We start from the raw sequence: 20,460 nt of genomic DNA on the forward strand, positions 1-20,460 counted from the left end.
GCACCTGTGTTGTGTTTTCATGCTGACAAAGATGTGCTTTCCTCTTCATGGGCTAAAGATCTGCTTTGTTTCCATGACTCAGAGACTAAAATAGTAAAGCTGCCACCAACTCTGAACCAAGGCTCTTTGTAGTAAAAAGGCCAAATAACTTCGAACACACAAACACAGCAGTGAATGGTTAGCAAATGGGTGGTATGCGGATTACTCACTGTGTGAAACTGGCACACAAATGCTGAGTGAACACAATTCACTTGGCTTTGATTTTTTCTCTCAGGATTTTCCAATGTGTAAAAAAAAAACTTGTAAAATGTGCACAGTCACTGGATGCATTATGTCTTTTATCATAGAGTAATCTTATCATTCATAATCTGCAAACTGGAGGATGGTGGGGAAAAAGCCTTACGAAGTTTACAAAAATGGCATCCAAACTCTGAACGTGTAATGCAATCATTCATGCGACCTGGGCATTGGTTTCAGTGGAAAGAACCATGACAATAACTCACCGCTTCAAAACAGCAAACAGAGCATGTTTATTTACTTGTCAAAGAGTCAAGCACTTGTGATGCCGTCACTGTTTTGACTAAAAGAAAATTGAAGCATTAAAGAGCAGCGAAGCAGGTCTGTGTCATTTCTGGTCAGTCACTATCAGTATCAAGATCATGTAATCAGAGAAAATATACTACTGCCCCCTAGTGGATCCAGAACATACTATGACTGTGAACTTTCAAGTCAACTCAGTGCCCACAAAGGGTGACCGCCAAACTGTGTAACTTATAATTCAACTAATTTCCAAGCCATTCGGTGATCCCTTGAGCCCTGTATAGAAGCATTCACATTCCACACTAATTTACTCAGGTGGTCCCTTTAATTTGCTCGCCATATGTAGCTTAACATAGACCAGTTTTATTTTTACACATTGTGTTGTTTGTGTTCATGAATGTTGTTGCCTGACGAATATAATTTAAAAACCAACTGACCAGGAACGTCTTAAATATTTATGTGAGTCTACAGTCCTATGTTTCTTTATTTATATGACATACAGCAGGAGTTTCTTTTGGTGCAAACAAATTGTGATCCACCACAGCCATCCAATCACGAGTCCTTGAGCGACACCCTCAGTCTCAAGTGGACGCAGATGACGAAGGCATGAATGAGTGAAAAAAGCACTCAAATGATAATTCCTTGGTTCAATTTCTGTAATCCGTGAAGTCTTTTCCTTCTTTCTGTTCTTCTCTTTTGCTTTTTTCTCATTTTGTGCAATTACGGTGCCATTATTTCTTGGACAGAAATTTCATTTTGTTTCCTGGAGCAAAGGAAAAGAAACATGAGTGGGTCAAGGTGAAAGTGAGCCTATGGGAGATTGTTTCAAAGAACAAAGAAACAAAGAACATCTGGCTGAGAATCACTCAGACACAACCTTACCCAGGCCTTTGAGAAACCGGTTAACCCTCCGGTGCTCATTCTCATGGATGGAGTCTAGATACTCCTGCACCCTCACCTCAAACAGTCCTGAGGAAAGAGAAAGAATCATGAGTCGCTGGATGGCCTCCGAGCAGCTGAACCTCTTCTTTTGACTGCAGCTCGTTACCTCTCAGAGCCTGCCTGTGGAGCTCTCTCTCCTGGATGAACCAACCAAACATCTGGGTCTCCATGAAGACCTCTAGGAAGCGGCGTACAGTCTTAGACGGGATTGCTTTACGAAAACCCTCGCGCTGGAAGGAGCAGGGGACCGGCGAGGAGGAAGAGGAGGAGTAGCCATCTTCCCGTTCTCCGATGATGAACAGTTGATAGTGGCCTACAAGCTCCACGAAGAAACGAACAAAGGCTTCGGACACGACGGTGCTAAGATGGCCAGAGTCTGCAGAGAAGAGGAAAACTGGAACATACATCCGCAAATACAAGCACAAGGTGCTGTTGAACTTGCTCAGTTGCAACATTAAATAGCTTCATAGTCTCACCGCTGGGTGTGTCTCCTCCTCTCTCATTAGCAAGCTCTCGTCTCCTCTCCAGAACGTTCTCCAGGGCTGATTGGAGCTTAGAAGGCAGGATGGAGTCTTCATCGTCCAACTAAATGTGTCAAAACAGGTTAGAAAATCCACTTTTAGGTACGTTACAAATGAAATAATTTGTTCCACATGCATACAAATCATGCAAAACGTGACTCAACACACGGCCTACCTGTCTGAGAAACCGACTGTTTCCAAGATCCACCACCAGAACCTGTGCACAGAAAGCCTAAATTATGGCCATGTGTAACATTTTTACATTAAAGTACTGTATTGCTAACAATGAGTGCCTCTCTGACCTCCTCCAGGGGCAGCTCTTTGAGCTGGGACAGGGAACTGGACAGCAGGCCAACGATGAACGGCGTCGGAGTGCAGACAATGTCGAGCATGGCCGAGGGTAGCACAGGGATGTATGTGTGCTGCCACACAAAGGGGTAAAGCAGCGCCACAACAGCATGGCAGCACTGGGACAGAGTACTGCGATGAGACACACAGAGAAAATGAGTGGAGATATTAGTAGATGATATAAGAAAATGTATTAATTGCACATTTTCAGCTTATAGAATAGATTTTTTTTTTTCCTGGATGAGACAGAAAGGCAGAGAAAGATACAGGAAATGAGTGACTTACTCATTCTCACCACATGAGGGTGCTATGATCTAAAAAAAAAAGCCTAATCACTGTGAATATTCCCAAAAGTAACAATGCTTCCCAGAGAGGAAAGCAAAGCCACATACTTCCTTCATTTACGTCATTCAACTTTGCATTCCAGTCATCTACTAGTGTGACCGCTCTTTCTGACTCCCACTGGCTTTCTCCTGCAGAACAAACAAACTGGCCCCGGCACATAACAACTTAACAGACTGGCCTCAAAATATCTCTCCGGCATGTTCCCTGAATAAAACTGGGCCTGCCTTCAATTTATTTAAAACTGTGGGTCTGGACCACCCGCATTTCCTATAACTTCATAATGAAAACATCTCTGATGCTTATACCTAATATCTGCCAACTCCATAATTGCATAAACAGTGGAAGAAGGATGTTCAGTGCAACCTCGTATTTTAAGAGCCACCAGATGAACTGTCACACAGCTACAGAGTTCCACATGCTGGGTGAGCTTGCAGCATATATGGCTCCACTGAAAGGACCAACCTGAGTTTGTCAGCGGTGAAGATGACCCTTCGCTCCAGCAGCAGAGACCCAAACACCCGGAGGAGCAGCCGCAGACTCAGACAGGAGAACAGACACTCGAAGTCCACGTGCTCCAGGCGTGAGTCCGACGGTCGGCAGAGCTCCATCACCTGGGAATAAGACGGATGAAAGATAAATCTATACAGCTATAGAACACCATAAATACAGAGGTTTGTGGGTTTTAAATGGAAATTAATTAAACTTTGACCTTAGCTGACCTTTAGTTACTTTTACACACTAAAAAACCTGTCTCAACTTTAGTTCCTTATCGGAACTCCATCCATTTACAATGTCTTTGTTTTCCAAGATCATGAGTGGCTGTGATCTGTATTCATATTACCTGCCAAAATGTTGATATAAGGAATGAAGTTATATTATTAGAGCAGAGACAATAGTAGGCTCCTGTAACTTGAAATTCTAACGGACATACATGTCACACATATTTTTACAGGTTATTTGCTTTTCTTTTACTAAATCATTTATCATAATTTTAATGTTTCTGGAGTGCAGTGTCACTCACCTCGGTGCCTGAGCCAGGGAGGAAAGTTTTAATGGTGATGGTCCTGCCCGGAGCTGGAAACTGAGCCTCCATGATGGCTCTCATAAAAGGCTGCACAAGGGCTGGAGACAAAGCCCTCCGCCTCTCCACCTCATCCAGCACCTAGAGTACACACAAATACACACACACGTGAATATATATATATATTATAGAGTTGTATAATGATTATTATGTCAGTAACATTATCGTAGGGGACCAGTTGTTTACCTTGGAGAACAGGTTGAAACAGCCAAGGTGACTAACAATACAGTAGACCTCTGGCAGACGTTTGCCTTTTCCACTGGGCTGAAAAAATAAGGTGAAAGTTTACTTGCTGCTGCTGCTGAGTGAAAATCTCTGAAACGTTTACCTTTTCGTAACTTGAGAGAGTCTGTTGAACAGCCATGTGTAATTTTTGGATTAACAACAAGTCCAAAAAATGGGGAGCTGAACGATTTTCAGATCAGAGAGGACGTATGATTTTTTTACCCACAAGTATACTTCTGGTAGTATAAAAAATTTCAAACATAAAAACATATTAACATACACATCATCAGCACTGAAACACAAACATACTGTGCTATAGAAATACATGGACAGAAACATACGCAAAGGCACACACTTACACACTTTCCCAGTCTCACACACTTCCTCCCAGACTCTGAGATGGACCGTTTTCCCACAGGCACGCCGACTATTTTGGCACGCTTATTTACTCAGCCGTCACCGTGGTATTTAGCCACTTCCTGTTCAGTAGCAGCGTACTTATTTATTCTGTTCATTTCTATTTACCAGTAAACGCCGGCAGTATCCAAACCTCCTGCTCCCATCCTCTCCAGTCAAAACAAAGGCGAACATCTCACTATGAGGGATGACCCACAACAAATACACAAATAAACATGTGATTCGCATATTTTGAATTGTACACAGCCTCAATGGGCATATCCATACATCATCAGTCCGTATCAGTGGTCATGGGATTAAACAGCAAGTTTTCAAGCAGTATTAAGAGTTGCTAAGGGAGAGAAATGGCTCTCTCACCTTGGGTAGCTCTCCACTGGCGCCCAGTCTTTCGCGTCAGGGAAACAGAACTGAGGAATGATCCTCAGCTGATCCTCCGTCTCCCTCATGAACTTGAAGCTCCGCTCCAGCTGCAACGCCACAAAAGCAGCGGGACTCACTTTTGGCTACTTTCATGCATATGTATCAATATTCAGCAGGAAAATGTTCCGTCTGGAGTAAAAGATGCAGAGTTCTATCTTGAGTCGTTTGGTCCAAAAGGTGAAAGGGATTCAGGGATTTCGTGTTGCACTTTCATTAAGTCTGTCGACTCACAAGACGGATGCAACAGAGACTTCATTGGACCTTTCCTGCCTCCTGAATCCCCACCTCTTTCAAATCCCACATGGCCAATTTGTGATTCGGGCTCTCTGTTAAAAATTTAAAGCTTCGAGCCCAAGTTGGGATAATGAAGGATGACATCATCAGGGTTTTTCTTGACTCCCTCTGGAGCTACAGAGGATGTTATACAGCTGTTTTCACAGGCTGAGTGGCACTCCACATGAAGAGTTAATTGAACTTAAGGTGTAAAATCTATTGATTGCCGCTTTAAAGCAAAATTACCACGAATAACAAGAAAAGATTCAAGCACTCCTCTGATCCTGACCTTTGGGGGGAACTGCTGCGTGACCTCGGGCAGATAGTGGGCACCAGTCTTCGACTTCTGCAGTGACACAACTAGAAAATATTCAAAGAGCTGACGCTGGTGGAGCTCCTGTTCCAGTGAGCTGTTGGTGCCATTGTAGTGGACTTTAGCCTGCTGGCTCAGTATGGACTGGACTGACACGAGACGCTGGCGATGAGCTGGAAAAGTGGAAAGTAAGATAGAATGTGGTTATAAATTGAAGTTGTCAGAAGACAAAAAGAGGCGTTCTGTGGCCGTCTACCTTTTGCTCTTTCTTCAACCTCACTCTCAGAATCACTGTTCTCATCTGTTACTGCGAAAAAAAAAGTCATGTGTTTTAAGCCAAAACTCCATTAGGCACCAGAAAATGTGTTGAATTTCTTCCAGATGACCATCATTTCAACATCATCACCTCTCCCTGAGCTCGTCTCAGCGTAATGGTAGATCCTCCGTAGATGTTTCTTCCCGATCCGAGCCTCAAAGATGCTGTTAATTCGTAGGACAACCTGTTGGAAAACTTGATTTCAGTTAAAGGTTGTGGGCAGGATTAGGGTTAGGATAAAACCTGCTCTAGTTCAGGGATATGAAAATACATATACAGCTCTAAAATATGCATCCAAACACACACCGTTGGTATCCTGCGGCAGGTGCGGCTATAAGGATCCCCAGGCAGCCAGTTCGTGTGTTCAGGCCCAGTGGGAGTGGAGGGAGGGCTGAGCTGGGGTGGAGATGAAACCCCCCCGCTGCTGGTGCTGTGAGTTGTCTGATTGGTTCTCCGCAGGTCCAGCAGCTTGAAGCTCCTGGCTGAATTCTGCCTGAAGAAGCCGGGCCTCGAAGTCTGCAGAGAGAAAAATCATTTTACCCATTTTCATAATCATTTACGTAAGACGCTTTTCCATTGTAAAGTAATATGCTTGGCTTGTGTGGCAGGAACCACCTTGGTGCTATCAGCGCCAGGAGAGGAGGGCAAAGACTGCTGAGAGCACTGACTCTCCAACTCTATGTCCTCATATGGGTTCTCTTTGGATGAGTCTGCAGGGAGACCAAAGATGGCAACGTTCAGTTCATGCTTTTCATAGGCAAAATCAAGGAGTCTCAGCGCTCAAACAATATGGGATTCTGAAGGCTATGTTTATATTTTTATGCTGAAGCTGCCACAGCTAATATTTAATATTTGTAAATTTGTCCTAATTTGTGTGGTACAACATATTTATTGAAAAAAAATCTGCACTTAAACACAAAATATCCATAAATGTGTGGTTAAGGTTTCAGAGGCAGCGCTAACTGATCGCTGGCTGTGGCTTCATATTTACTTAACACGAGGTAGGTGGCAATGTTCTCATCTATCTCTTGGCCGGAAAAAAAATACATGTACTCGCCAAAATTAGATAAGTATTTCTTTAAGATTGAAATCAGTGATGGATAGAAGAGGTGACTGACCGAGGATGTCCTCATAGTGATGTTCCTGAGACAATGCGGGAGAGAAGAGCGGGCTGGTTGACGCCGCGAGGTCTTCAAACTCAAAGGATTTCCTTTCATAGAGAACAGAAAAGCTGAAATTAGTATCTATGTGCTTCTAACGTTAATGTGTTAAATATGGTCTGTATGATTTTTTTCATCAGGTCTGTTATCATACCCACAAAATATATATTGTGCTTTCTTTTGGCTGAGCTCTGGCTTATATATGAGCAAAACATTACATTTTGATCTCTCTATACCTGTTGATGTTGTTCCGGACTCTCTCACCCCTCGGTCTCCCGTAGACCCCAGAGGGAGGTTTTGAGGAAGTTGCTGTAGAGATGGAGGGCAGTGGGGGGAGGTTTCTCTGCCCTCTCCCCTGCCTCTGACTCTTCCCAATGCTGGCGGTAGCTGGATGTTGGAAGGTACGTTGAGGTTTGGGGACTGGGTTGATGGGGGGCGCTCCTGGTTCTGTGTACTCATTCTCCTCGTGCCGCCTTCCTTCTTTGGTCCTGTTGGATTTCTCTGCACCAGTTTGACCCGTAACTTCAGATTCTTTCTTCCTCACCTCTATCTGTTTGTCCTTGCTTGGTGGGCTGAAATAGTTTCCGAGCTCTGTAGGAGTTTTCCCGTGGTTCTCCCCCATAGCCTCCAGCTTTTTGAAAAGAGTGAATACAGCTTTCTTCTCCTGGTTGGTTTGTTCGGCTGTTCTCCTGTCATTGCTTTTCCTCAACGTCCCCACCGGCTGCTGTACTGCCGCTGCAGGCGAACAAGGCCTTGAACCCAGACGTTTTTCTACATTCTCTTTCTCATGATCTTGCTTTTCCATTTGGTGAACTCTACTGCAGTCCTCTCCTTTTTGGTTCTCGCTGGGCTTGCTACTCTTGAGCGTCCCTCTTTGTTGTTTCCCAGTTTCAGCGGGTGAACAAGGCCTTGAATCCCCATTCGCTTTCCCAAGATTTTCCTTTTCCTTATGGGCTACTCTCCTGCAACACTCTGCATTCTGCTCTTCAGTAGTCTTACTGTTGCTTTTTGTCAGGGATTCTGTCCTTTTTATGCTGGTGCACTGGCCCAAAGGACCTGAGGTAACGGGTGAATGAGTGGGTTCCTTCCCCTCCCACAGAGAAATCTTGTCCTTGATGTTGCCTCCATTGGATCTGGGGAGCTTGCTGCCTACCAAGAGAGTGTTCTCATTGCTGTGAGGGTCAAAGGTCGGCCTCCTGTGAGCCATCACGGGTGATTCTTCCCTCTGGTTGCTCAGGTTGTCTAATGGGGCAAAGGGGACTTTTGGTGCCCCCTCTCTTCTTTGCTTTGCTCCCTTGTTTTCCACTGAAGCAATGTGGACACCACTTTTCTCACCAAGACGGCCCTTCTTCAGCCTAAAGACACAAAGAAAAAGCACTTTCTGAGTTTTCAAAGCTATAAATTAACATAATATCAAGCATCTCAAACATGATGGAAATGAAACAGAAAATTTTAAATGTGAACTTTTACAGCAGCAATTTTCAACCAGGGGTGTATAGTGTAATTTGAAAAAAAAATATTTTCAAAGATAAATAACCAAATGGGATTGCAAATTGGTGTCATGCTGAACTCTAAAAAAAAAAATTCATCTGTTTTAATGTTGTTACTACGCAGGACACAGTTTTGATGGTGTCAGGGAAACAATGAAGGCAACATCTGAGAAAGATATCCACTGTTAGACAACAGAATGGTCAGCAAAACTAGATATTAAAGGTCAAGAAAATTACATTTCTTTGACAAGTATAAGACATCAGTATGTCCTTTGAGATGCTGCCATTGCCCCCACTGTCACCCACATCTTTCTAAATGGAACTGATTCCCTGACTTCAGTCTGAAAAATGCGATAACACGCCAACAAAAGGCTGCGACCAGAGTTTCCTGAACTTTCCAGTACGGTCATTGGGACAGCCAGTTAGGGGACACTTGGTCTTTTTCTGGCGACAGTGGGAAAATTCAGCCTGAGAGTAAATGCCAGATGACAACCCTATGACCGAGCATCTTCTTCTCATCGGCCTCACTAAATAAACACATAGTTGGACCGGCGCCCATTTCATCAAACCGTTATGTTTTAATAAATAAACCGGAGGAAATGGGAAGGCCTAAGTTGAAAGACCTTTTCTGACTTTTCCCTAATGGATGCAATGAGTAAAGGACAACTTACACCATGTCGCTTATTTCTCAAGGAATATGTCCATTTCCTATAAAATGCTCACTGATAAAACTGGTCTGATACAAACCTGTTGATAGAGGAGTAGATGCAGTCCGGCCTGGTTGTCATTATCTTAGTGGCCTCCATGTTCACTGTACCCCTGAGACAGAGAGAGAGATAGAGAGGAAATCATCTTTAGCCAATTAATTCATTTGTTTGAACATTCCTTAGCTCTGAGTTTGAATATGAACATTTTTATTGATAACTAGTGTCAGGCTTTTTCCGTGAGACTTTTTTTTTCATATCGTGCAGCCTATCGGGATTAAGATCCTTGGTAACGTTGACATTTTATGCAGGGTGACCACTCATTCACAGCTGGTAATTTACAGGATTTGGGGGCCAGCTGGGCAGACTCAAGGAAAAACATGACAGCCAGGGACTCAGTGCAACTCCCAGAGCAGTTCATCACACACACCAACATTTCAGCAGTCACTAGGGAGCTCTCGCATGATTGAATCACTCCTCACCGCCACTTCTTTCCAGCATGTATTGTTGTGTGCTCCTTATTCTGTTGCTCTCTGCTCACAGGAGGCCGACCTTTGACCTGCACCATGACTAAAATGCTCCGCTCTCCTCCTCTTCATTCTCATACTTTCATCTCTAAGGCCAATGTCTCAAAGTTCAGTGGCCTCTAAGATAGCGTTTGGTAATTTCCCAGCTCTGAGGTTGTTGTCATCATTTGTTTAGTTGATGTAGTCCAAATGACAGTGTGCATTAGCAGAGGGACTGCTTACAGCCCTGAAAGACGTGGACTATGGCTGATTAGCTGGGAAACAAGGCATTCAGATACATAGTTACTGTGCAATAAAGATAGCAAACCACCCAGAGCTGCATAATTAATCAAAAAAGGCACAAGTGGTTGCAGTTTGAATTGTGCAAGAGGTTGCTTCAAAAATACGTATTTCCAGATGATTTCCCAAACAAGGCGTTGTTATTGTTTTGGTTTTTTTTGTTGTTTTTTTTCACCAAAATGAATAAACGACATCTTATGATTCATAATGAAATCACATTATTCTCCAACACTGGGTGTTTCTTCGCTTGAGTCACAGACAAGGCGATAAAAACATAAGCCTGTTTTTTCTATCCCGCTGCACACATTGCATTTTGTATATTAGATATGTAAAATGAAATCTGTGTCTTACCTCCTTCTGTCGTACAGTTTCCATGCGTTTATTAGTAAAATGGGAGCATGGTGCAACTGGTGCTGCTATGACCGTATCCATTGGTATAACCTCCAAACCACCGTGGTGGGGTGTATGTCCAGGTAGAAAAGTCTGCAGTAGGTTTTTAATCTTGATTTAAGCCACTTTCATTGAATGAGACATGAGTCTCACTTCAAACTGCTGTACACTCCTTTCCCTGTCTCTTCTCCAGTCTCCAACTTTCATTCACTCTTTCTCTGCCCACACAAACCCTGGATATGACTTCCTCTCTCTCTCCCTCTCTCTCTCTCTCCCTCTCTCTCTCTCTCTTCATGTGTGTCTATCTGCTCCCTATCTCCCTCCCAGCTCACATTATTAGGAAGATGTTCCACAGAATTAATAAACGACTCTTAGTGACTGAAACTACTTAAATAATCTTGCCCACTGGCTGAAGGGGAATTACTAACCCATGGGACAGGTGTCATTGTATGACATTATTTCCCTCCAAATATGAAGTTCATTGGAATTCGCCTCACAACTGCCTCTGAGCTACAGTTGCTCATGCAGCTGCATACCCTGTGGTGTATATTTGCTTCCATACAGTAATGAATAAGAGAGTCCCAGTGAGATTTGCAAACTGCAAGCGAAAAAGACATGACCAGGGGCTTCTAAAAATGTTACACATAAAGAGAAACTGCTTTTTCACTGTCATAAAACAAATGAACTCACATAGCTAATATCCTAAAATTTCAGAAGCTCTGTCACATAAATCAGTATAGAAAGCGTACAGTGAAATACTAACCTTTTGTAAAACCTTGGTGATAATTTTCGTGACTACAAGGTTTGTAATGTATTTAATATATTTTCAAGGTTGCAAAATATTTGTTTACATCTTTTTTTCACTGATATATAATCCTTCTATTTGTATTTCATAATCCTAAATTAGATGGTATTGGCTCTTGTATGTCTTATAGAACCCTGTAGCCTAGGGTGTACATACAGGTTAAAAAAACACACACACACACACACACACACACACACACACACACACACACACACACACACACACCCCCACACAGAGATAGATAGAGAGAGAGAGAGAGAGAGAGAGAGAGAGAGAGAGAGAGAGAGAGAGAGATTAAACAAAGTAACTGCATATCAACGACTTACCAGAATATTTCAAGTGCTGAGCGAGGTCAGTGCTGGATCCCTGTTGCAGTGTCAGACAGTGAACTGCAGTGTTGAAAAGTTCCTTTGGCGGGGCAGATTTGAACTATGTAGAAATCGGCCTGCAGCCAATGATAATTTGGCTCTACCCCACAAGTGGCACGGCGACAGGTGACAGCTGAACAGCTGTTTACTCAGCAGTCTCCACAGTCACTCCGCTCTGTGCCTTTGCGCCTGTCATTCCACTCCTGTCCTGCTGGCGGTGTGCTCTGCGGGCGGCGACGTCCGTGTCACAGGAATCCACAGTAAACACAGACCGTCGCCACACCAAGAGCAAAGGAGCCACCGGTTATTTGAGCAGAAAGGTAAGAACACGCACCCAGACGGTTGTTGTTCCTTCGGAGTTTCAGACTGTAACTGTCAGCTGTTTGTTGGGACACGTTTCTTCTGACTTTAAAGGTGAAACGGACCCGGAACTGGCGACGTAGGTAAAGACTCTGTCACCAAGTAACTAACGTAGAGTATGTGCGTTGTCATGTAGAGAGGCAGAGATGGACTGAAACTGTGATGGAGGAGCAGAAGTGGCAAATTCTAAATCGTTCATGCTAAATCATTGCTTTAAACACAGAAGTCACAGTGAGAGGTTCAAACTAGAGCCTGTCTCTTCTTTAACCGACAGAAAATTGATGTTGTCATTTGAGCTGCTTACATTTCCCCCTCTCTGTGTGGTGTGCTGTACACAGCCTGCACGTCAGCCAATGTATCTGCAGGGCTTTGAAAAGCAGAAACCAAAGAAACGCTGGCACGTCTTGCTTGTCACACCACGTTTGCAGGTTTAACCCGATAAGAGGCTGAGGCAAACACTGAGGGTGACAATCAGTGACTCCATGTTTGTAAACTGCTCAACAAACTTTTGTGAAATGCAACAAAAAAAAAAGTAGTATTGCAGTAACAAAGGCCCTGTCGTAAGTAGTTTGTTGATTACATTTTTGCATGACATAATGCACATGAGTGGAATTAAAAATGCAGGTGAGTGTGTTTCAAACCTGGCCGTTTTGACCTTGTAGGAAGGACTGTATGTACAACCAGATATAAAAAATGTTGCTTGGCAGTTAACCAGGACTTTATGGGTGAACTATCAATCATGTGAGCTGCTTATGAGAACATGTATTAGTGAAGTGAAAGTGAGGCGTTTCTTAGAAGAATGGCAGTTTCTTCAAAGAATCCGGCATGTGTATCGTGATTTTTATCTGTCCTCTCTATGCCTAAACGTATGAACTAAGCTGTGATCTTTAAAATTCATTCCCTCAGTGAGCACAGAAAAATGCTCCTGTAGAACAAGTTGACATGCCCCTTCCCCGTTTGTATGATGCAACTTAACAGAACATGCAGCAGAAGCTGGTATGTAATTGCAGTGCAGAGTGTAGGTGCCAAATTTGACTGTTTCCAGTTATGCAGTGAACGATAGATTTACCAGAACATAAGAAAGAAGAATCCTCCAGGCTCAGAGGTCTTTCCTGTGTTCTCAGCTCATTGTTGGCACAGATACTGTCTTTATTAAGCGGCCTGAGCATCAGCCATAACCTGACGGACCTTGTCCATATCATAAAATGCTGCGTTTGTGCTGCCAGGGCTGTCTAGTTTCATGTCTTCCTTTCGAAAACATGAGAGGAGACAGCACTGGTATTGGTGCTCAGTATCGGGACTGAAAAAGTTGGATCGGTTCGTCCTTAGTTCTCAGGTGGAGTCCTGTATAAACAACCCGAGGCGATGCATGTTGGGGGAGGCGTAATGGTTTTAGAGGCAGTCAGTACACACTGGGCCCATTGATACCTGCAGGTAAGAGCACACCCCAGCATTCACACCAGATGCATCTATTCATACTCGTCTCTTACCCCCAAGGAGATGGATACTGTCAACAAGCTAGTATTGCCTGTCACAGCACAGGAATCATCCAGGCCTGGTAAAATCAGGTAAAATGATGTTCACCTGGTCCTCACAGTCTTGGGGGAGCTCAAACACTGTGTCCACCCTTAAACCTTTGGACAGTGCATGAACACGGCTTGGTTAGCTGTAAAGCTGGGGGGGGGGGGGGTGGTAGGCAGGGGCCACACGGGTTTCTGTGTTTGCCTCCACTGCATGTTTGCCCATTTTGTGGAAAACCCTTCAATTTTCTCTCATATATAAACACTCACTCAGTAAGTCAAGAACTAATCTTATATTTCTGCTGTTATTACGTTTCAAGCTGTTGTCCTCCAATCAACATGAGCCCAGTTTTAACACTGGTTTCTGATTCCTTCTTTTCAGGCTTCTTTGTCGTTCCCCTTGTGATGTGCTTGTCCCACCCAGCATAGTGGGAGACTGTAACTGACCCCCTCCCCGTCCAGCTGCAGTTCCCCCCGAAGACCTCCACCACCGCTTCCTTCCTCATTCTCCACCTCCTCTTCCTCCTTTCAGCCACCCCTGTGATGCCTCCCCCGTGCTGTGGCTGCCTGTCACAGTACACGCATCATCATCTGGTTGCCTTCCTCCTCACCTTCTTTAGGTAATCTAGACCCACCCCACTTTAGGAGGCCTCCTCAAACCTGTAGCCATTTTAATGTACTCCTGGATTAGCTGCTGTATGAGCCTGTAATACCAGACATGTCCTCAGAGGAGCTGGAAACCCAGAGAGGAGGAGACTGGTGCAGTTGTACTGTTTTTTATGGCTTTTGTTTTCTACACTTTTAATTAGCTTGTTGTTTTATTGCAAATTCTTTTGAAAGAGTCACAGGAAAGAAGGGAAACATGACATGAGGTGAGGTTAACCCAGGTCAGACGTGGTCAAGATAACACAGACAGCAAGTACTGATTTCCAATAGGCAGGGTTGCCACACACATTGAAGTCTTAACGTGAACGTGAGTTGTAATATTGTTAGAAGGTTTAAAGAAAAAGGAAAATATTGTGCGTGACTGTGTATATGTATAATTTTGGGGGGAAATTATCTTGTTTAGCAAAATGTTTGGATAGGTTTTGGCTCTTTTCAGTGCTAATATTCTACATACATCAAACCCTGCAAAGAAATTCAGGTAATGGAGAATGTACAGCAGCGTTGAACAGAACAGGATATCAACCATATGTAAAAGGCCACCTGGGGCATGTCGTGCCGTATGTTTGCTCCAGGGCTGTTGATCTTTTAATTACAGTGGATGTGGTATCACGCGTCTGCCGCTGCGTCACGACTCTCCTATCAGGAGAAAAACAAAGTGCCGTCTGCAGCAGGTAGCAGCACACAGTGAATACTGCCGCTCAACAGAAAATCTGGGCTTGTTTCCTGTTTCTTTGATAAAGATGCTGCATTCCAGTCTTTCCTTAAAATTCTCTCAGCAGGTTTGAGCCGCTGCTGTTTTGGAATCTGACCTTCTGCGTGCCTCATGTGACCTTGTGTCGTGCATTGATGGTTGAAATAAATCTATATCAAGTTTCCGTTGCCTTTACTTGCTGAGCAAACCTGTTTCTGTCTCCCCAGCTATGTGTTGCTGCATGCGTCCAGGAAGACGTTCAGTAATGTGAAAGTGAGCATCTCCGCCCAGTGGACGCCGCTCGTCCAGAATGACAGCCTCTCCCCTGGCGAGGTACCGAGCACCAGCAGGACAGAGCAGCATGCCATGCAGTACAGTTTAATATGTCTCCCACACATAGATGCTGATATGATTCCATAAAACCAACATTAAAAAAGTTGGCTTTGCAAGTGGAGCAGGGTTACCAATGAAAGCTCCCATAATGATTTTTTTCAGGACTCTGAGAAAGTCATCTGAGTTGGCTGTTAAAAATCGAATGCGTCTGTGACATTTAAACCCCCATTTGCATGTGATTAACTGTCTTCTCTCTGACTGTCGCAGACATGGGAGCGCAATCATCTGTTTGCAGATGAAAAGCAGGCCACTCTGTTCCTGGGGGCTCTGGACTCCATCTTCCTCTTCTCGTACGCCGTGGTGAGTGGAGAACGCGTTTAACAAGCTTCCCAGAGAAGCGACGCCTGCCGCAGAAACTGGCAGAACCGGCCGATGGCAGGCTGCGTTCACAGCGTGCCAAGCGTGACTGAGGAGAGAGGCTGACTGCCGTTGCCTACGTTCATTCAGGGATGGCAGCCTCAAGCAACAGCGAAATTGAGAATATAGCAGTCCAAATTTTACTTGAAACGTGGAAATTAAACAGAAGTCATGTAATGGACTGGAGAACTAGTCGATCGATGAAGTGTGTTTGCTGTCCACGCAGGGTCTGTATCTCAGCGGTGTGATTGGGGACAGAGTGAACCTCCGCTACGTGCTCTGCTTCGGCCTGTGTGGCTCCGCTGCAGTGGTGAGTGCATACAGCGGCGCATGTCAGGCTGCGTGTGGAATCCCTGATTTTGTTAGTATCAACGTGCACATTTAACAGTGACTTTAGCTGTGAGCGCTGTCTTTGCGTTTGCAGGAGTTTGTGTTCGGCACCGTCACTGAATGGCTCCACTTCTACAACATCTATCTGTACTGCGGCCTGTGGGTGCTGAACGGCCTCCTGCAGTCCGCCGTCTGGCCCTGCGTGGTGGCCGTCATGGGCAACTGGTTCGGCAAGACGGGGTGCGTGCGCCATTCCTCCGTTTACAAAACCTGCATTTGTCTCATTTGAACTTTACGTTTGGATCACGACGGCAACATCGATTCAGCCTAGAAATGTTTAGTTAAATTCGTGTCTGTCAAGTGGGGCTTTATGATACACACCCACACACGGAAACACTCGCACTCGCACAATGACGGCCATTCATCGGTGCCGCTGCAGGAACATAGACGCCATTTACAGCCAGTTTCCCTCACTTGCAGGTCTTGTAAATATAACGTGCTGAATATAGAAATAGCAAGTCACTGAGTTGTCTGTGAGTTTGAGTTTGATGTTGAGTTTAAGGTGCAAAATGTAAGATGTTGGCAGAATTTAAGCTTTAAATGTTCAAAAAAATGCACCAGTATTATCAGCAGAATGTGAAGACGTGACAGTTGACAAAAACAGCTGTGCATCATGTTTCAGAGACATCTACTGAAGTTAGCATGCTAACCAGCTAGCTGCAGCCTGTCCTGTCTCATACGCCCGCTTTGTACCTGAAGAGGCTGATAGATAGTCTGCGCTTTTTACATATTGTACCTTTACGAGACACATTATCTGAAAATGGAACAGAAGGATTAAAAAAATGCTTCTGTATTTGCATCTTTCTATAATTTCACGTCTTGTTTTCCAGCCGTGGCTTTGTGTTTGGCCTCTGGAGCGCTTGTGCCTCTGTAGGTAACATCCTGGGGGCCTTCCTGGCTTCTAGCGTGCTCAAGTATGGATATGAGGTGAGAAGCACACACGCACACACCTGCTCATTAGTGACACCATTTTTTTTTTTTTTTTTTTTAATCCTCAGCTACTGAATGCTAACATGGTGTACCATATGTTCCTGTGTGCAGTATGCCTTCCTGGTGACGTCGGTGGTGCAGTTTGCTGGTGGGGTGGTGGTGTTCTTTGGCCTTCTTACCTCCCCAAAAGAAGTCGGTGAGGACACAAGGAACATACCTAATCTATCTAATTTAAATACATCTAATGCTCACAGCTGCTGCTTTTTAAACTGGCCCATCCGGCCTTCTGTTCACTTGATTGACCTTATTCCCACAGAAGCTATTTTAGCATCACACTCAGGATGGGAAACTGAAATGTAAACAATGGAGTGTCTGATTGCCTAAACGCTTGATTAAATTTAGGCAGTTCAGTCTGGAGCTTGAATATGCATGTGTGTCAGGTTTGAGCTTGGAGTCCGAGACTGGACTCAGCCCCGTGGAGACGGACACAGACAGCCACCGGCCTTTGATGAGTGACGAGGAGGACGAGGTGGAGGTGGAGGTGTACGGCAGACGCTACCAGTCAGTTCAGCAGCCGGAAGAGCCTCTGGCCGAGCCTCCTCAAGCCATCGGCTTCTGCCAGGCGTTCTGCCTGCCTGGAGTGCTGCCTGTGAGTCCACGGTCGAGTCGAGACAAACTTATCTACAAGCTGATTTGAATGAGCACTTCACCACAGCTGGAGACGAAGTGATACAAACACAGTTTCCACACTATGTTGACTCTGTCCCTGTTTGTACTGCAGTATTCTCTGGCCTATGCGTGTCTGAAGCTGGTCAATTACTCCTTCTTCTTCTGGCTTCCTTTCTACCTGAGCAACAACTACAGGTGGAAGGAGGCTGAGGCCGACCGCCTGTCTGTGTGGTATGATGTCGGAGGAATCATCGGTGAGGGGCAGGCAAACTTAGCACTTTGGGTTTGATTTCATTGAGCAGAGTGTGTCTGAGTCAAGACTTTTTTTTCCCCAAATGCATTTAAACTCACCTGAAGTAATGAAGTAATTTTATAATAGAAAATACTATAAATGAGTTGGTCCAGCAGGCTTCTCTCCTCCTCCCTCTCCCTCTATACATAAACATCCTTTGAGTGTGGATGTCAGCTGTCTTTTCCTCACTTTGTCGTTCTGTATCAGGAGGGACGGTTCAGGGTTTGATATCTGACTTCATGGGAAAGAGAGCCCCTGTGTTGGGCACTAGTCTGGTGCTGGCGATGGCAGCCCTGGTGGGATACAGCCGTGAGTATATCATCAACACACATACACAAAGCCAGTCAGCAACAAGGGCAGCATCTTACTCTGTCTCTCTTTGTCCGTTCTTCTCAGACTCACCTAACGACCAGGTGATAAACGCGGTGTTGTTGGCTGTCACTGGCTTCTTCATCGGCGGGCCATGCAATATGATCAGCTCCGCCATTTCTGCTGACCTGGGCAGACAGGAGGCTCTGAGGGGGAGTCAGGAGGCTTTGGCCACTGTCACTGGCATAGTGGACGGAACTGGGAGTATAGGAGCTGCTGGGGGACAGGTGAACAGAAAGAACATGAATTCACTCACAAAGAATGCATTAAATACATCAACAGCAGATTTCACTCCATCTGTATCTCTGTCTTCCTCTAGTACTTGGTGTCCCTGATCGAGAGCAAGCTGGGCTGGATGTCCGTGTTCTACTTCTTCGTCGTCATGGTAAGATGACTTCCTGAATCACACAAGGCCCTTTTAACTGAAGACATTTTGACATGTCACGGTCGGAGGAGCACAGGTGTAAATAATAAGCGGGTGTATCCTTACCCACAGAAACGCCACAGCATCTAATTATGGAACATAAAATGAAAGAAACCCTTCGTGTGTCTTCTCTTTACAGACAGGGGGCAGCATTGTGTTCATCGCTCCCTTGCTCGTCAGAGAGGTGCGCGCCATGTGGAGAGACAGACGAGCGCTGCGCCGACAGCTGTGAAAGCGTCCACACCAGGCAGCCGTAATGTTTCTACTCCTGTCAGTGGCAGCACAGCAGGGCTGCTCAGACACTCTGCTTTTAGGTGAGTTTCACGAAGGTGGAAGGATTTGGTGAATGCTGTTCCTAACAGCCACGATGGTTAAGGTCACCTGGAGTTAGAGAACCACCAGTTAAAATTCCCATCATGACCAGTGTTTGTCTACTCACACCCGCCTGTGGGCAGGCAGAGAGTCTTATCGAAATGTGTAAATTGTGAATACAAGGATTTTGGGGTTGAGCTCAAGTGCCTGATTGAAACAGGCTTTTAAAGGGACCTGGCTGTCAGGCACAACCAGTCTGTGAATTCAGGCCTTGCAGGGCCGTCGCAGAATGTACTCGTGTATATATTTTAGCATTTAAATGGATTTAAAAACTTTTTAAAACCATGCTCTGGAGTCAAGTTGAATGATTTTTGGCCTTTTCATCAGGGGTTCTTAACTTAGAGTCAGGCCCTCTCAGACATTTCGGGGGTCGGGATTGCCTAAAGAATGTGAATACTAATTGTAATGTAGAAACTTGTCATCAGCTTTTGTAGATATGTATGATATTTCTGTTGCTTTTGGTTGAGATCCGGAGATATTGTCATGTTCTTACAGTAATTTTTATGTCTTGAAGATTTTAGTGAACCACTTTGGTCTTAGCTGGGTTTTGGGAAACATTCACCTCGCGGCCACTTTTTTGTGTAATCAGGGTTAGAAACTCTACTGTAAAGCCTCTTCACTATGGGGACAGGTCCTCTCACTTCAGTATACTGTATGTGTCAACCACTGACTGAGTATTTGCTCCTTATTCCTTTATCTCTTCCTGTTGGAATGTTTACGATTTAGTGTCTTAAGTCACAAAAAGACAAACACCGACTGAAGTAATAAGAAGAATCTCCCAGTGTCTTCTCACATGTTTGGTTTACAGTGTAGCAAGCACATCTGACACACGCTGACGTGTAAGCTGCACGCTGACATTGCAGAAAAGTTTTGCCTGTTTGGAGCCGAAGCTGCACATTTGTTTGTTGTGACTGAATCTGTGCCTGAAAGTTGTCAGTAATTACGTTTTAAAAGCCAGACACTAACTACTCTTGATCAGGGTGAGAAAAGTATCTTACACTGGCCGTGGGGTAGGTAATGTACCTAGCATGTGGCTAGTGGACATGTTGGCTACTTCACTAGACACTTTGGTCAGTAACCAGCCATCATTTTGACGAAGATCATTTCCGTTCAAATCTGTAAAAACAGAATAGATTTTGATTTTTCAACCACTATGGCCAGTAGACGCTTTGCTCCAGTGCATGCATGTACATGAATCACCATGTAAAGTGCTTTCGAGACAGGTTCCTCATGCTAAACTGAAAGCAGTGGAGCTTCACGTGAGACTTGCACCTCCGGTGTCTCTGAACCTGCCAAGTTAAATGTAAAAGAATGTAAATTGAAATGTATGTGGAATGTTAATGCTACCTGTGGTGTATGTTTTTATTTTTATTTATGTGTACTTTTCAAGTTTTAACCAATGTAAAGCAAATTTTCATTATTAAAAAAAAAAAGTGCAAGTTACATTTTGCAAATTGTGAGATATCTTATAAAGCACTGACAAAATATTTCAGGTAAGATAATAATTATAGGTGGAAAATCTAATGAGACTATGTTGGTTTTGTAACTGCTGTATCCTTTCTG

At 44.4% G+C, this 20,460-nt stretch overlaps 2 protein-coding genes across 3 annotated transcripts; one reads left to right on the plus strand and one right to left on the minus strand.

Moving 5' to 3' along the window:
* Positions 1-508: 508 nt before the first annotated feature.
* Positions 509-10,505, minus strand: LOC143315200 (DENN domain-containing protein 2A-like). Of its 2 annotated transcripts, none has more exons than XM_076722741.1 (20): positions 10,253-10,505; positions 9,139-9,210; positions 7,138-8,256; positions 6,860-6,951; positions 6,357-6,451; positions 6,048-6,257; positions 5,832-5,925; positions 5,682-5,726; positions 5,402-5,598; positions 4,777-4,886; positions 4,528-4,597; positions 3,964-4,041; positions 3,718-3,858; positions 3,159-3,307; positions 2,306-2,483; positions 2,179-2,220; positions 1,959-2,067; positions 1,589-1,858; positions 1,423-1,509; positions 509-1,303 (listed from the first exon to the last, which is right to left on the minus strand). In XM_076722741.1, the coding sequence occupies exons 2-20, from the start codon at positions 9,195-9,197 to the stop codon at positions 1,272-1,274; spliced, it is 3,177 nt and encodes a 1,058-aa protein (XP_076578856.1). In that variant the 5' UTR covers positions 9,198-9,210; positions 10,253-10,505; the 3' UTR covers positions 509-1,271. The 2 variants fall into 2 exon arrangements, with proteins under 2 accessions (XP_076578856.1, XP_076578855.1); XM_076722740.1 differs by having other exon boundaries at positions 5,682-5,732.
* A 1,178-nt stretch (positions 10,506-11,683) lies between these two features.
* slc37a3 (solute carrier family 37 member 3) lies at positions 11,684-20,340 on the plus strand. The gene is made up of 14 exons (XM_076722608.1): positions 11,684-11,784; positions 13,727-13,964; positions 14,929-15,034; positions 15,302-15,394; positions 15,678-15,761; positions 15,876-16,021; positions 16,672-16,768; positions 16,883-16,967; positions 17,212-17,420; positions 17,553-17,694; positions 17,940-18,041; positions 18,129-18,328; positions 18,421-18,486; positions 18,665-20,340. Exons 2-14 carry the CDS (start codon positions 13,888-13,890, stop codon positions 18,755-18,757), a joined length of 1,500 nt encoding a protein of 499 aa, XP_076578723.1. The 5' UTR covers positions 11,684-11,784; positions 13,727-13,887; the 3' UTR covers positions 18,758-20,340.
* The last annotated feature ends 120 nt before the right edge of the window (positions 20,341-20,460 follow it).

Source organism: Chaetodon auriga, chromosome 22, assembly GCF_051107435.1.
Source record: "Chaetodon auriga isolate fChaAug3 chromosome 22, fChaAug3.hap1, whole genome shotgun sequence".
Classification (NCBI taxonomy): domain Eukaryota; kingdom Metazoa; phylum Chordata; class Actinopteri; order Chaetodontiformes; family Chaetodontidae; genus Chaetodon; species Chaetodon auriga.